General features: G+C 43.7%; 1 protein-coding gene across 3 annotated transcripts; it reads right to left on the reverse strand.

Moving 5' to 3' along the window:
* Positions 1 to 1,491: 1,491 nt before the first annotated feature.
* Positions 1,492 to 12,905, reverse strand: LOC118508059. 3 transcript variants are annotated; one of them, XM_036047513.1, is made up of 5 exons: positions 10,100 to 12,905; positions 3,269 to 3,357; positions 2,900 to 3,102; positions 2,585 to 2,804; positions 1,492 to 2,509 (listed from the first exon to the last, which is right to left on the reverse strand). In XM_036047513.1, exons 2-5 carry the CDS (start codon positions 3,296 to 3,298, stop codon positions 1,493 to 1,495), a joined length of 1,470 nt encoding a protein of 489 aa, XP_035903406.1. In that variant the 5' UTR covers positions 3,299 to 3,357; positions 10,100 to 12,905; the 3' UTR covers position 1,492. The 3 variants fall into 3 exon arrangements, with proteins under 3 accessions (XP_035903406.1, XP_035903405.1, XP_035903407.1); XM_036047512.1 differs by lacking the exon at positions 10,100 to 12,905 and adding an exon at positions 8,032 to 8,567; XM_036047514.1 differs by lacking the exon at positions 10,100 to 12,905 and adding an exon at positions 3,445 to 3,986.
* Positions 12,906 to 17,415: the final 4,510 nt, after the last annotated feature.

Genomic DNA, 17,415 nt, shown 5'->3' on the forward strand with positions numbered 1-17,415 from the left:
ATCATAAATCGATTGTTTTCCGAGATTTGTTTGTCTATTAAAGGAGGATTACCGGTAGGCAAACGATACATTTTATCTCAAGTACCGATAGCTTTACTTAAATTTTTGATGTCGTTAAGCTGGCCTTACGTGTCTCAACTTGTAGCTTTAATGGATAAATTAATCGGTTATTCCCATTCGCCTGGGACAAACATGACATCAAGCCACTTCACTGTGAGACTTTATATGTTTTCTATGACCGGCCTGTAACTCCCCGATTTCTGATATGAAATGAAGTACTTGCCCCCGGTGTCATATTCATGATACAGTCATGACGACGCGCTTTATAACACACTTATTAGCCGCTGCAACAATCCTAGATACCGCTCACGTTCTAGTGCCTTCGTCAGCGAATTTCCCGTTACTGAATACATCATTCCATTTTAAGGTGAACATTCCATTATCCAGTTGAAACCTTTCACCGAGTGATACAAATAATCCATTATATGTATCGAACCCCTGTACCCCTGATATGGTCATCAGGTCGGCGAAGTTTCCTGCAAACGGAACACTTTTGTTGTTGCTTGGACTAAGGGTGAGGCAGCATATATATTTCAAAAAAGCTTCATATTTTCCTTCACTTTTCGTCCACCATTTCGTTCAGATGACCAACTCAACCTTAACCAAGACTCCACCAAGAATGATGAACGCAAACAATGATACTATTCCATCCCAGTTACGCTTATCCAATCCTTATAAAATTCTGATAAAAACCCAAATCGAATCCTAATCATATCTCAGTGGAATCCCAATCGAATCCCAATCGAATCCCCATAGAATCCTAATGGAATGCTAATCCAACTCGAATGGAGTCGAAACCCTGTCAGATCTCAATTGAATCCTAATTGAATCCCAATCGATTACCAATCGAATCCCGATAAAATCCCAATTTTTAATCCCGATTCCCGATTCTGCCAACACTATTTTGAATAGGCCCCTTGCCCTATCCCAAACAGGGGCATGGAATTGTCCAAGCTAGTCTTCTGTTTTGAAATAGAACAACGCGCTCAGAGCTTTCAATTTATTGTGGTGATGTCTCCCGGCAGCTTTTTAGCGTACTACCCAATACTAACCATGGTGGTATCTTCTGATCTTATTTCTGTATGATGGTAGCTTCTGTGATGTGTGTATTTGTTTCGGATATGAGTTTTCTAGAGGAGATGTGATGTCTTGCCATTTTTCAAAGCAGGAGTCAGGTTGACATCAAATAACTACGTGAAGTTGCTTACAAGCCTTTACATCTATGTGAAAATTAAAACAAAAATGTCTTCACATGCTCTCGAACTCGAAGCCTTTTTCCAATAATTTGTCGGTGATGGCAAAGTCCAGTTAAATGTCTTCCACCCGAAGTTAATTACAACGACAAGCCATCTGATTGTTACGATTATTTTTATTACAAGTAATTAGCTATTAGACAAAAAAAGATCATTACAACCAACCACTACTGCTGCTACTACATCGCTTTGCGCTCTGGCTGCTTGCGCTTCGCCTGATTTCGCGCCTTCTGCGGTTCCCTTTTGGGGTGCTTTTGTTGACCGGCGGCTACCACCTCCGTACTGCGATCCGTGTCCCGTTTGTACACCCGATTGTCAACAGGAATCTGCACGTATCCATAGTCTAGCGCTTGCTGCTGGCCGCGTGCCGGCTGCTGCTGGTAGATCGTCGTTTGCTGCAGTCTGCCTTGGGGCATGTCCGCGTAAACCGTCGTACGCCGACCGGCCGAAGCGAATGCTACACCGATCGGTTGGACGGGCGGTGGTGGTGGTACGTTGATGTCACGGTACGCCGTCAGCGGGATCGCTGTCACGGGGACTGCGATCGTGCCGGCACCTCCACCACCAGCGTTCGTTTGGAGCTGTACCGTACCAATCGGTCCGTTGGCGGATGATGTCGCAATGTACGCCAGGTTGCCGGATGCTGGAAAGGTGGCCAGGTATGCGCCAGATGATGGTGGGGTGGCTTGCGTGGTGGTGGAAGCGATCACCGCACCGGCATGTGGTGCCGTGTTGTAGCTGTGGATCTTCACATCACTTGGACGCAATTGCGTTGGGTAGAAAGGTGCGGGAATTTGGTTCGCGTTCGGTGCTGCGTAGTACAGACGAGCTGGTCGGATTTGGGCGAGGTACTGCTGCTGCTGCTGGTGCTGCTGTTGGACAGGTGCGTTCGTGTAGTACGTCTGATAGGTGGCCTGGTTGGGGTGGGCCGCAGCTACCGGTACGACTGGTCCGCTGGGTTGGGCGACCACAACGCCGCCCGGTTCGTTTTCGTAGGTAACATCCGCCCGGTAGCCATTGTTGTCGGCGATGTACTTGACGATCTGCATACGCCCGTCCGGCAGCTGCACCTTGTAGCTGCCTTTGACTGCACCGTCCTGCTGCTGTTGCTGCGTGTGCGAAAAATCATCGCCCGAAGCCGTATCTTTGACGGCGTACGAAAACACGTAGTTCTTCTTCACGTTCGAGGACGCTTCCTGGATGGAGGAAAGTGGAGTAGAAATTATTTTTTTTTATCTTTGCGATCGGCTGTCCTTGCTGTTCGACCCTACGTTGTAGCTATCGATATCCTCGACGGCGTAGCTTTTGCCGAGTACCCGTGCCGCGTGTTTGGCCAACGCCTGGTATGCCGGCTTCACCGTCTGGCTATCGGCACCGGAAAACCGTACCATCTTGTGCTGACGTTCCTTGAGGGCGAGCGCCTCGTACGGATAGGGCAGCGCGTTAACGGCGTTTCCTTCCCGCAACCGTGGGAACTGTATCGGACCTTGGCTGTGAAGGACACAGTGATGTGTTTTATGATCGTGGGAGATTAGAAGCGTGACAATATGGAGCATTATCACCGGAGGGCTTGAAACGGGTCTTACTTGAGAAGATTTTCGGTAAATTTCTCGCCATTGGTAATGAGGTTCCGGTCGAAGATGGCGATCCCCTCGTAGGCGTTCTGGTACGGGTGTGGATTTACGTCCCGAGGTCGCAACAGTGAGGCCGGCTCGGGTGATTCTATCGCTACGGCTCTACAGGCGGGGAGCGCTACGGTGGGCACCGACACCACCAACCACCAGGTAAGCTGTCAAAGTGCGGAACGGAGCGACCACGTGAGAATGCAATCTAACATTGTTCAGCGGTAAAACAAACGAAGACATCATCGGGCACACCGGTATCAGGAGGGTGGCACGGTAACAATGTCTTGGTTTGTGGAGGTGGGGGGGAGGAGGGACTTTGTGCCTTCTTACCTTCACTGCCAGCAAACACCTTGACTGCATTTTCGGTTCCCACTGTCAGCACGGAATTAGTTAAGCACCTACCACCCGCAAATGTATGTCTGGAGGAAGCAAGAAACAAGAAAAAAAAACATAATAGCCCCCATTAGCTTCGTGTGGTTTGGGGATTTTTGGTGCTGTTTTATTACATGTGGTTGACCACTTTTCACACAAATAACCTCTTCACACGCCAACCCAAAGAGGTTGGGATCGATACCAGCAATGGAACTCGTGGCCTTGCAGTGCAGTTTAATGGTTGGCGAATTGTATGCACTGGCTGGGCATACGCAAGCAGGGTGCATATATTGTTTAGCCTGAGGAGGCAATGGGACTTTTGAATTTTATTTCTTATTTATTTAAAATTGTCTGCCATTAGGGTTTAACAATATTTGTCTTACTTTCTAAGGAAGGAGCAGTAAACTTTGGGATAGGATAGGGAGGTTAAGATGAATTGAAGAGTCTGGAACGGAAGTGGGAGAGGGGGAGGTTGTAGTCAAAAAGCAGACAGAAGATACGAAGCGTCGAATCCGGAGGAAGGACACAGGCAATGAAGTAGGACTGGGCGTGTGGATGAAGGGATCTGATTTTAGTCAACCCGAGCATTCTGCAAGGGATTGAATAAGCGGGCAAAGGGGTAGAACATCCATGAAGAAATCTATCCTTTCGATTCTCTGCACAGAGGTGACTCCAGCTGGTGTTCACACTACGCTGGCATAGTGCAATACAGTAACTTCAGACAGAATAGGTCTCTATTTGCAGAGGCTATAGCGGCAAGCTACCAGGGCTTTTAAGTCAGAAATTTAGTTAATACATTTCGAAAACGGTTGTTGCTAACTGTATATTTTAATTTGATGATCATCTAATTATTGATATTCGCGTATAAGGCATCTCCAAGGATAATATCAATCCGCCAGTTAAACCCAATAGCCTAATAAAATCACACACTCTATTGCAACACGTACCTACCAGCCCAAAGAACCCAGTTCTGCGGATCTTCCCGATCTACCGATCATCAGCGTTTACCTTGACCGGGTTGTCCCAAACACTCCAACCTTTTGTCTTACGCACCTCAATCATAAACAGCGGGTGGCCAATAAAGCCCGGCATGGACCACGGCAACCTTCCACAGCATCCTTACGGGTTCAGAATTCGGATTGATCAGAGGTCATAAAAATGTTTCGTATCGTGCATCGGGTGTTTGTTTAATTGGGACACGTTAGTGTAAACATTTTTTTTTTCATTGCCTCTCGAACGATCAATAGAGCACCCCCGCATGCACGTCACGCAACCATAGTGTACGGCACCCACGGCAGGAGGGCTCGTTCTCGCCGAAGCAGAACTTGACCTACGACGGTGTTTCATCCGAAATGCCGGCATAACATGCGCCCGTGATACCGTAGCATCGTGCCGTCACGACGGTGCAGCAGTAAAAGCATCTCCAAATATAACGAGTTTCGAGATCTGATCAAAGGCCTCCGGAGGAATTGTGGTGGTGGTGATGATGGTGGTCAATGGGATAGAAGCGATGTTATTTAACGCTAATTAACATACCAATTAGACGAGCTATGGGCTATGGGCGATTGGTGGCGCACGCGAACCTTTTTGGGCGTTGCGCAATGTAAAGATTGGCGTTTATTTGCTTGCCGAGATAGGACGGGTTGACCGCAAAAATGATAGTGTAAAGTGTCTCCGCCAAGAGTCACTATGAAGCGGTCTGAAGCGATCGAAAGCTTTCATCGAACATGAAGGGCTTTTCAACTAGTTGGCGCGGTTTTAGGTGAAGATGGCCGTAAGTAGATTTTCTTACGAAGCTGCTCAATTTATATAATTTGTTTGCTTCGGTATGTGATAGCGCAGATAACCTTTGACCCAATGCTCTTCTTGCCTTAGACAATGTCAGCCATTTCTGATTTACTACACTTATTGACTTATTGGTCCTGCCATGTGAAAACCGGTGGTTCTACCATCCGGGTCGCTCTACTATGTTGACCCAATTTTACCAAAGCAGCCCTTATCTTACAAGATCGACTTGTCCCATTCGTCGAAGAGATAGTCGGAAACTATCAGAGAGGATTCCGAAACGGGAAATCAACCACTGACCAGATCTTCACGATGCGGCAAATCTTGGAGAAGATGGCGGAGCAGCAGCTCCACTCCTACCATCTTTTCATTGATTTTAAAGCCGTGTATGACAGCATAGCCAAGGTAAAACTGTACGACGCAATGAGCTCTTTTGGAATACTGGCCAAGCTTACCAAGCTTGTAAGAATGATAATAGCCAACATCACATGCCAGGTGAAGGTGGATGGAAAACTCTCAGGGCCCTTTGCTTAACACCAAGGGCTTGCGCCAGGGCGATGGGTTTGCCTGTCTTCTTTTCAATCTGGCGCTAGAGAGAGTCATCCACGACTCGGAGGTGGAAACTTCGGGGACCATCGTCTATAAGTATATCCCGATCCTGGCATACGCTGATGACATAGACATCATTGATTTGAGGCTTTCCTATGTTTCCTATTAGCATCGAGCGACGGGCACAGAACCTCGGGTTGGACCGGACGACCCTTTTAGGCCGTCCACGCGGACACAGGTGGTGGTCCGCTAGCAGAAGGCTGTCTCTTTCCTGGGCAGGACTGACTAAGAGCTAGGGGAACACATTTGTCAAGGAAGTCAAAACTAGCAGATCGAGATAATCTACTATGCAAAACACACAATGACACTATGCAAAAGATCATATACCCGTACGGTCAGGAAGCTACCCTGAGTGAGAGGGTCAATATTAGTTTGTGCTGGTAGAAGTTTGGCTCGTTTAAATAAGATTTTATTTCAAGTATTTACGAAAAAAATTCTGTTCTAACTAATTACTGTTAAAGCGCTTGCTGGGCCTTAGTTTGGGTTAGACGAGAACTTCTTCGAGCCATTCGTTCTGGATTATTATCTCTTCAGAAGGAGAGACGTTGTATAACTCGAATCAACCATAAATGACGATAAGGAAGTGTCTCTCCGGGACAATACTCATAGTACGTACAAATCTTTAATAGTAGTTCCTAGAGTTAGCAGCAAAGCAAAGCCGCTCAAAACTATCTGATAACGCTGTAAAACTATTTCAGTATGTAAAATATGTAATGCACCACAAAATGTTAGGTTGATTGTGTTGTTGGGACTCAGGACTATCGTTCAATAAATCCATAACATTAACCCTAATTTGATGAAGAAGTAGGATTGATGATCTGATGAATCAAAAATAATTTATATAATTCATACAATGAATTCTGTTGAATAAAGCTTGCTGCAGAACTCTTAAATAGTAATTATAATTAACTGTGTCGCTAACATGCAGATTTCAGCAGGCACAGATTATGGATCTAAGTTTTTCTTTTGAGTCGATTTTTATAAAATAAATTAAGAATGTATTTTATAATCCCAACTGCTTTATACCGCATTAGCATTTTATGGTGGATTTTCCTATAATGATTGATCAACTCAAAAATAGTTTAAGACAGCTCGTTTGACTATTCTGCCATGTATCTCGCTGCTGATTATTTATTTTAATCCGGAATATAATTTGGAATATGCTATAAAATTTTAATTCTTTTGAAGAACCAGAGTGTTGCACAATTGAACGTTACAGAAAAAGGAAACATTATGGGAATAGTTAAATAAATGTTCAAAAAAGCTGACAAAATTCGTTATCTCTAATTATTTTAAGTATTCAAAATTAAACACAGTGAACAGGTATATGAAAGGTGATTGCTAAAATTTGAATTGAATTGTTTTCTTTTTTGCATAAAAAAATACATCACGCCCACCGAATTGTAGCATCTGAGACAAAAATTTGTTCAGATACTTGCTGCTGAATAAGTAATGCAAACCATAACAACAAACCACCAGCTAGCTACAAAAAGCCGACACGACCGGACACGAATAAACCATTGCACCAAACAATAAGTTACTTAATAATGCTTCCAGCTGCTGTTCGCTTCCTACTCAAGTTCTTTCACCAGCTTCGAAGCGTACAGCGCAAATCTACAAATCGATCGACCGATCGTCACACGCAGTATGCAGCACACGTCGGTGTCGGATATTCGGTACCGGTCGCCGTACTGCCGGTGACAAAACGGATCAGTTCACACCCGATGTTCGGCACTATCCGGGTCCGGGGCCACGTTTCACCGCCACGAAATATAGCTCACCGCAGCAAACAGCATTAGCATTCCACGATGCAGACAGTCGGTGTGACCGCGTCCCGTACACAGGTACACCCGACATTGGACGCGGAAGCAACTGTGGCGAACGATCTTTCCCAACCGAAAGCCAACGCAAAAAGGCAACCCGCCGAAAACCGATGCTTGCACCATCGAAAATGCAGCGGTACGGACGGGTGTTGTCGAACGCGAGACCTCCTAATTGGCAACATTGTTCGCATCGATGTTGGCAATTAATCCTTTCGGGAGGTTTTGACACACGGCACGCTTTTACACGCATTTACACGACACTACGGTTTAACGTGGCCGGGGCGGCGGTTCGAACCGATTAGTGATAGGCCATTTTTCCACTTCACGATCGTTTGTATCTTGGGCAATATGCCGGGTGGGAGGTTGGTGAGAATATTCGATCTCGATCGTGTAGCAAACATCCCAGTTCGTCCATGCACATTCTATAATCTCGTGACAAACGTTTCACACACACACCCATCAGAACTATCTTAATCCTGCTACCAAATAGGAAACTCAACTTACACGTGATTACAACTTAAACTCTAAACACTGGCACTCGTCGGATGTGTCACAAGAAAGAGGTGACTTATGAATGTCAATGCTCAAAGTCGATCAGGGATCGAAGCAACAACAAGCAAAAAACGCGTCCGACGATGTTGGGCTCCTGCAGGGCACTAACTGTCCACAGCTCACAGTGTGTACGGTCATACCCCACTCGTTCGTCTTGGTAGGTCTAAGAGCTGGCCACCGGTAGGGTTATGCCCGGTTCAAAGCCGAAAATACTCCCGCCAGCTTTACTAGCGGAAAGGGAGGTTCTTTTTTTTTTGTATGTTTAGTGCGCGGGTGGGAGACACTGTCTGCAGCGTGGTTGAGCGAGATTGTTGAATTGGGCGTTCCAAGTGTGAGGTACGTACCTAAGGGAATATTATGCGTTGTGTTTGTTGCTTTTTTTGCAGGTTAACAAGCTTTATTGTTGTGCAAAATAATGTCAAGTGGATAGTGATAAAAAAATAACACACAACCCGAAGTAGAGATCCCGGCCAAATGGGGGATGTTGATGTGTGCATATCTTTACAACTAAAATACAAACTAATTAAATTGCCTCGACGCTCTTAAGCATTAAGAAAATCTCTAAGTTAAGTAGAAATCTGTATTTTGATCAATAAAAGTAACAGAAATACAATTTGCCAACACATAGCCCTGCTGAATAACTGCTACTACAGGTCGTTTTGAAGAAATTCTAGTTCTGGTGCACTACAGATGACCTGGAGTTATGCGTCGAGCAGTGCATTGGCATCACCTTTGCCAAATCATATCTCTTGCTCTACGATTAAAATTTAAACGATGCAATTATAGAATGTAAACGATGTGTCAGAGGGCCTTGAAGTGATTCTTGACGATAAGTTGAGCTACCATAAACAGCTGGAGCACATAGGCACCAGGCGCAATTAGTTTGTTATCCTTCGGTATCTATCTGGTCTAACTACTATGCTGGCTCGATCAGTGGTAGAGTATGGTGGCTTACGGAGTTCATCCAACAAAAATTCAAGAGGATTGCTCTCAGCGTGCCTGTAACATGCAGATATTCTTCATATAGGGGCTTATGGACTATCGGTTTGACTTGACGATTCTGCTTCCCGCGATCAACCTTTGCATCCCGACGGGAACGCTCCGAGCTAGGAAACTGCTCCACGTACTCCGGTACGCCATTCGTGTTTCGGTTTCTCTAATCTGTTGTGCCGTGAAATCAATGGTGTTTACACTGCTACACGCCTAATTTGACACACGTCGCATTTTTTTAATAGTATCCATTCCTTCAGTCGTTATTCTCGTTAATCTTGATCAGGTTTAAATTGTTTCAACAAGCTTTTATGGTCCTTTGAGTTTTTAAATAAAATTTAAAAACTTACACGTATCATAAAGTATGCATTTAAAAAAATATGAAACAATAGCTATGGTCAACACAGACGAGGGACGCTGTTTGAAACATCCTCGTACTATCAGCTGTATTCCTCGTGCGAAGCAGATAAAGATCTTGAGGCATTTCCTGAACAGTGGCTATTTTTTTTAAGGCGGATCATCTGAATCAGAATGAGTAAAGAGAGAACTTCGAATTTCGGTTCCAGAAGGCAGCCAAAGCACAATCCGTAAAATGCATCGGGAGTTTGAATGATGAAAATCTGTACGGCTGATAGCTAAATTGATTCTCATCTGAATCCGATAGCATCTGATTATTTGGTGGAGATTATCCTGGATTGCTGGATGAGCAGGTCGTTGATGAACAAGACACAGCAGTGACCAATCATATTTTTTTGGATCGTATCCCTAACCTTAGGAACTTTTCCAATAATTCTGTGACGAATATGGAGGCTCAACTGTACGTCTCGATAGAAATCCATGGCAGAGAACATGAAACTCAAGAAGCATTTAATTAATTGAGTTGTCTGCTGTTTAATTCCCACTTTACCAAGTGTGAATCGAAGCAGCAAAATGAATCGCATTAATTGCAGGCACAATAAATCATCCTCCACTAATGCATATTTAATCGAAGCTAAGCCTCCTCCTTATCGAAAACATCTAAACTTTTCACCTGACTTGACGGCTTTGCATATCAGCTGTCTGCTGCCACTTCGGAAGCTAGGCTTCATCGCTTCGAATCGCGTAGAAAACAAAACTGAGACTTGACACACACTTCCCCTGACTTGGCTGTGAGATGCCTTGAATGCGGTGTTGGGTGCAATATGCCGCACTCGACTATTTGTCTGATTGCACCTCACCGACCCTTCCCCCTTACTAACTACTATCGCCCAGTGCGATCTTGTTCTCATACGAATAATTGTTTTTCCCTTCTTCTTCCAAGCTGCTAATCGCTGAGAAATAAAACAGTAATGGATGTGGTTTTTAGTTGTTGCCGTTGTGTTGCTGCTCTCTCACCTTCCATAATTGGGGTGTCTTGGGGGTTGCGCCTCTTGCGCGCGCGACCTGTAAGTGGGTAATGCTCGGGAAAAAAGGCCGTATGTTTGTTTTAAGATATTCATGCTGGAAAAGGGGTACCTTTGGTATGGTACGATGTGGATGAAACTGCTGGAAGCTGTACTGTTAGCAGTTGTGGTGAATTCTGCCCCAATGGTGTCTTAATCTGTTCATTAGAGCGCTAGCAAGAATTGCCATGTTTAATGGACTGTTTCAAAAAATTGAGTAACTATGTAAAACTATGCAAAATGTGTTAAAGAAAGTACAACAAACTACTAAAGAGAGATTAAAAAAAACGTAATAACAAATAAATAAATTGATAACAACAAATAGAAATCTTATCACAAAATGAACAAATCGTAAAATACAATAAAAGACTGTCAAGGCAATTGCTTAAATTTTAACGATCGCCTGCGAAAAAAAAGGCCAAACAAACCGAAACACTGAAATCGTCTGCCTAATCCTAATCAATATTCCAATGTCTATCCGTCTCTATCTCTCGGTCGAACAAATCAACACAGCACGTGGAAAAGTAAGCTACCGAGCTTCAAACCCTCCCTCCATTCGGCACACTAAAACAAACAAGAAAGATTACGAAAACTCGAGGCGTTCGACTCAAAATAAAGTGCTGCACTGCAAAGATGCAGACGCAATCCGGAGCGCATTTTCATGCAAATTCCACGATCGATCATCAACATCACCATCATCGTCACTGACTGCGCCTGCACTGGTCCAGTAACTTCTGGTTGTCACGCTTTTGCGGGCTGCTTTACACTCCAACGTGTGAAATGGTACAGTGGTGCAGCGATTCGTATTCGGAAAGGGGCCGATTGGCATCGAATGACCGTCGACTTCATGCTAATTCCACGACCGCGAAGCACAGCATGCCGACGACCTAGACCAACGAAAAGCTGACCAAGAGCTGTTCGGCGGGACCGGTTGAGTAGGCTGATACGGTGCACTTTTGGAGACAGATGCACATTTTTTTCCACTGCAGTAGTAGTAGTAGGTCAAGCGATGCAGGAAGAGAGAAAATAGGGCCAGCTGTCTTGAAATGTGATCCTCTTTGGACGCCACGTGGAAGGCAGAGTGCAATCAATTTTATTTTCTAATGTCCTAATTCGGACTCTATTACTATTAACATTTAATATTGTTGTATATGCAAATTTAAATTGTCTACCAAATGATTGCAATTAACAGCCCTTACATAGTATAAAAATGCATTCGTAGTACAATGCAACCGACCCATTACATAACTCCGTTAAAATAGGGCTCCAGGGCGTATCATATCTTATTGGACTACCAGTCCGCCCATGAAAAATGTTGCTGCCAAACCGCCCTCAAAGCTGGCTTGCGTGGCCACGCGCTCAAAAGTAAGTCAAAATCAACCAAGATCAAGCTTCTATGCATATGATATATCACACACGGTGCCCAAGGGGGCCACACGATGACAAACCCTGCCGACAGTTCCGGACGCATGGTGGTGTTTTGTGCCGGACGGTATATTATTTTAGCCTTCACTGTCAGCCGGTCAGCCGGTTTCCTTTTCGCGTACACAAATTTCGCACCGTACGCATTGCTCAACTGGGCCCAATTCAATCTGATGGTGGATTAAGATATATGCTGCTGCTGTTGCTGCTGCTAAACGAGTGCATGTACACACACACACATACAGTATGCTTGCGCTCACGATATTCTTGTCAAGTGGCCATGAAGATCGTGGAGCGTGCCGGGTTATATTTGGTTCTTTACAGATACGGAAAAAGTGTTGCACATGGTTTGAGAGTGTTACGAAACATACATTACCGATAATTTGGCAACAGAAACGTGCCTAGAATGAGACAGCAGCCAGCTGCTCAATCTTGGACAAACAATCACAACATAGTGGGGTCTTCTCACAATAAATTTTATGTAAGATCAGGTGTTAAACGATCGGATAAATATACGGAAGAAAACGAACCGATAATATAAAAATTAGGTAATATTTAACGAACACATAAAACAACGAAACATATGTTTTGAGTGTGAAAACTAATGCCATACACAGATTGCATAAATAATTAATATGTAGCGCTTGTAGCAATAATAAAAATAGATATTTTGAAGTTGAAAGTAAGAAGCAAAACAAGGGTTTATTTGTTCAAATATAAAACAAATAAAATATTTAACAACTTTTAATATAAGAGGCTTAAGCAATATAGTGGAACTTCGAAGTGGAGAAAAAAAAAATAAATCAAAGAATCATAAATTTCTTTACAAAATTAACGCATTGATGAACCTTGGTGAAGTAATAAATGAAAACAAAAATCAGCAAAAAAAAAAAGAAAAAAAGGATGGAGAAACACTTACAACAATAATACTCACAATGAATAAATAAATAATCTCTTCTTCTTCTTCTCCTTTTTTGCCTAACGACCTCTTGGGTCATGCCTACCAATTCTGGCTTACTAGACTTAAAGATACCACGTAGCTGAATAGTCAGTCCTCACTACGAGGGCGCCGTATGAAGACCGGCGCTGTAGTCGCTTTACCACCCCCTCGAAATTAGTCTCTCGAAATAAATAATATTCATGGCTGATTGGTACAGTGAATAAAATTTATTTGAAATACTTGAATGTGAAAGTATTTAATAAAAGAACAATAAAAAAATTTAAAATAGTTGAAAAATTAAACTCTCAACAAGAAAAAATTAAGAAACTCGATAAAAATAGAAACTATGAATTAAAAAAAAATAAATTGTAATTTTATCAAATAAAAAATAAGCAAATAAAATAAATAATAAAGTAATTAAGAGACGATAATACAAACAGCTAACAACAATTAATTAAGTACAGCTTCGATCAATGTAATGGAACTTTTAAATCACTCCGGAGAATGGTGCATGTAAATGGTGCAGTGGAATATAGATAGCCCGTTGTGGAACTTTTCAATCATACAGTGGAAAATAACTAAAAGTGAGGAGAGATTTGGTTATCATGATCGAAAAAAACGGTTTAATGATATTTTGAAATTTTACAGTTTGCCAGGGTTACAGTTTGCCAGTCTGAAAGGACCATACTCGTATAGCAACGGACTTGCAATATTTCATATGGAGCATAAACCTGGAAATAATGTTAAAAAGCAAATAAAAAATAGAAATCGGCGTAAACAAAACTGATTTTAATAATTGAATAAAAATTATTTCGTCAAAACATGCAAACCTCATAGTAATAAAAACTTAACAAAAAATGTACTAAACGATTTGAAAATAAATCAGACCGTTCCTAATGAAACTGAAACATTAAACAAAATGCAAAAAGTATATAAACCAAAAAATGTTTAAAATCCTCAAGAGAATCATAAACCGTTCACGAATTCTGTAGAATTCTTATGTCTTTTTTACTATTGTAAGGTTTTTTTTCCTTCTGTGTGTCATTCACTTCCCACTTTCGTGCACTTCATCACGTTCGGTGAGTGAATACTGCACGGCCCATTTCTTGCACCATGCAACACACACTTACTAATGCTCCCATTCTGTTCCGCTTACCCTGTTAACCTACTTTTACATCCTGGGACCCTCATTTTTCAATCTTCTGCCAAACGGGAGGTAACTCGGTAAGTTTGTTTACTTTTGCCATTTACTTTCAGCTTATCCTGTTCTGTTCCCCTAGCAAAACCCGTTCCCGGTGGTAAGTTGAGAATTGGGAAGTTAATGTGAGGTATTGAAAAAACTTTGGCCGACGACTTTGCGCGACCTTCAGCTGGAGGATGGGTTGCGTTGTCGCCTTCCACCATAATGCCATTGCTTCAATCAACGCTGCGACCGGTGCGGTCTGGTGGTTGATAGTGGCTTGACAATATTCTGGAAGTTGCGTGCATATGGAAACTAAGACAACCCACGGTTGACCCAATATCAAGCAAGAGTGCGGAAAACCTCCCGAACGAATCAATATCGAAAACAAAATGCTCCTTTCGCCCGCCTCCGAAAGCGTGGTTGGCGTCAAAGCAAATTGATCCGGGGTTTGGTTCTCTATAGTACAGTCCCAAATTCCTTCCTTCTTTCGCAGGCTGTTCTTTACCTTCCCACCGATAGTGCGGCCACAAACGCAACACCCGACAAGGCCAGAAAGACGCCAAGTAATAATTTAAATTCTACCATATATGTTGTGCTAGAGAGAGGCGAAGGAACGCATTGGGTCCAGGTACGATCATGGGTGACTAATTTGGTGCAATATTTTCTGTGGTTTGGCCATACCCGGGCGGGCGGGAATCGTTCTTTCTTCCGTTCTTTCTGGCTTCGATGGTCGATGGGACGATCGTAACTTTACTGTTGGTATAGACCAGGCTTGATCCGCCTCGGTCGGCCGGTACAATAAATGTCAAATTGGTTTCGTTTGATTGGGTCGTTTAAGCCAGAGCTGGCTTATGCGTGCTGGTGGGCAATAATCGATCGCTTAAGAGTGGTACAGCGCTTGTGATTGTAACGTTCAGATAAGCCACGGTGCATGAGATGAGGTGATTGAACAGGAACTTGCGGCTTAAGAGAAACACGAACAGCTGGACCAAAATGATATTCAGAACGGATGCAATATGCTTAAAGTTTTTACAGTTAAATATATAAATAGTTTACTTTTTCTTTGTCCGCTTCACGTTGTAATCTCGCAATACAAAGTTCTCGGCTGGGGAGTGTCTTTCGCTGTCGTAAAGAAAACATCCGTACCAACCGTTTCAATTTTCAATGTCAGCATCATCGATAAACTCAATCACCGTTCAGAGAGGCGAGCGGTTAGCCAAACAACCGCGTCACTCCGTGCGTGTCTGTAAAATTGAAGCGGAATGATCGACGATTGTTGACCGTGACCAGCGCACCCGAACATGTCGACAATGCGTCAATTACATGGTACCGGGGTGGTGGCTCTTGATTCCGGCAGGCTATTAGCCAGCCTCGCCGGCCATTAGCGAAAGGTGCGTCGAGCGACCGGACGCACTCAGCACCAGCAGACGCCATCGAGCCCGCCTGAAGATTGAGAGCACAAACGCGCTGTAACTGCTCTGTAACACATCTGGATAAAGGTGATTAATCACAGTGCGTTACAAACGTCCCTTGTTGCACGGTTGCTGCATTATGCTTGCGCCAGGTTTGATTGTTATTTATTGGTTTTCGATTGTCCCGGCCGTCTGGAGGCTCGATCTGTATACTTTGTGGTCGCAGGCATCTCACGCTCACCGATTAAAAGCTCTATCCGGAAAAAAAGGAATCGACACGACCGCAGAATGACTGTGCTCTACAAGAAATTCTTCGACGGTCGTTACAGTAGACAACGCTTGAAGGGCAAATCTGAGGGCGCAGCATCGTACCGGGCAATAGTGTTGAAGGTGCCGTAAAAATAAAAATTAAAATAAAAGACAAAAGCTACCCAGCATGCAGCGGGCAGTCCTCGGGTTCTATCTATCGCGGAGGTTTCCGTAGGTATCCCCACGGTTATCATGTGTCCCAACGTTTAAAGTTGGGCGCCAATTAGAACGCCTACCCGCGGTGGAAGTGTGGCAACACGAAATCGTTTCGCAACCAACTCTCTACTCCATTCGAAATGGGTAATATTACCACTTGTGGCCACATAATCCTCGGTGTTAAGATTTAATTTCCTCTCAACACCGCCCAGGAAGGGCTGGAATGTTTAAAGGGAATGGTATTTAGTAGGACGGTATTCGCCTTTTAATGCTAGTAGCCTTTGTGGCGGTGCCAGGCTTCACTCGGTAGGACTGGGGATCAAATCCGATCCAGACCGCCTCACCGTACGCAGGACTGTGATTATCCAACTACGGACAACATCAAGTAACAGAAAGCCAGAATTGACAGGCCCCAGACCACTCGAGGTTGTAGTGTCAAGGAAGAAGAAGAGCCTTGATCACTGCAAATGGCGCAGTTTTGCATAAAAAGGGTAGGTGGAGAAAGCTTCGTTTTTTTAAGGATATGTACTTTACTTTTATGACTTTATTACAGTCACGTGCAGAGCCACACGCATGAGAAACTTCGCCATCCTTCCATGTGATGTGTGCTATCGGCATACTAACGTTGTTGTTTATGGGTAGTTTCATCGATATAAAATCCTGTTTAAATGGGGCGAAGCATAGGAGTAATATTATGAACATTGTGACAGGCAGAGAGTCGAGCTTGATAAAAAATGAAGAACATAAAATAAACGTTTTAACTTATGTTGAGATGATTTTTTCGATAATATTTACCATCGATATGTGGCTGCGGTGACGGATTTCACGATGTGGATTACCTTCGTCGTGGTCCTGCGTGGAGTTTGAAACCACAAGACCGACGACGGTAGAGGAACGGTTATAGAAATTAGAGAACTGTTGGCGACCAGAGACCTCATCTACATGAGGCTAATCTACCGATTCACCTGAGATAACGGCCTTATCCTTTAATACCACATTTCCGAGACTACGGCGTTACTGTCGTAAAAAGGGAGGCACACTTGCTATACTGTTACAATTTTTTCCGATCCAGCTCTGCTCTGGACAGCTGGGTTTGTTTTGGATTCAGGCGTGCTAGGCAGGTTCGATCTCGTGACCAGCGGATGGATGGGATGGAACTCGCCAATCATCTCTGAGTTCGATGCTGACCCAGACCATTTATGCTGTTATTGAGGGGCTGACATGGAGATCATTGCCTGCCACCAGATCAGACCGGAACTAACCAACGTCCAACCATAGGCACCCCAACATTTCTGGACCAAAAACAGAGATACTGCTTATTACACTTCAATTCATCGGCTACAACCGAACATGCCTGGGATAAGGATAATAACAAGGAGGAAATGGCTTGTAAATTGTTGTAAATTTGTAATAGCTCAAGCCGTCAAAACTGGAAAAAATAAAATTCAAAAATTTACCAATGATATCTTGAACTGATGCAAGACCCTCCTTATTGGGCGATTT

Source organism: Anopheles stephensi, chromosome 2 (genome assembly GCF_013141755.1).
Source record: "Anopheles stephensi strain Indian chromosome 2, UCI_ANSTEP_V1.0, whole genome shotgun sequence".
Taxonomy (NCBI): Eukaryota; Metazoa; Arthropoda; class Insecta; order Diptera; family Culicidae; genus Anopheles; species Anopheles stephensi.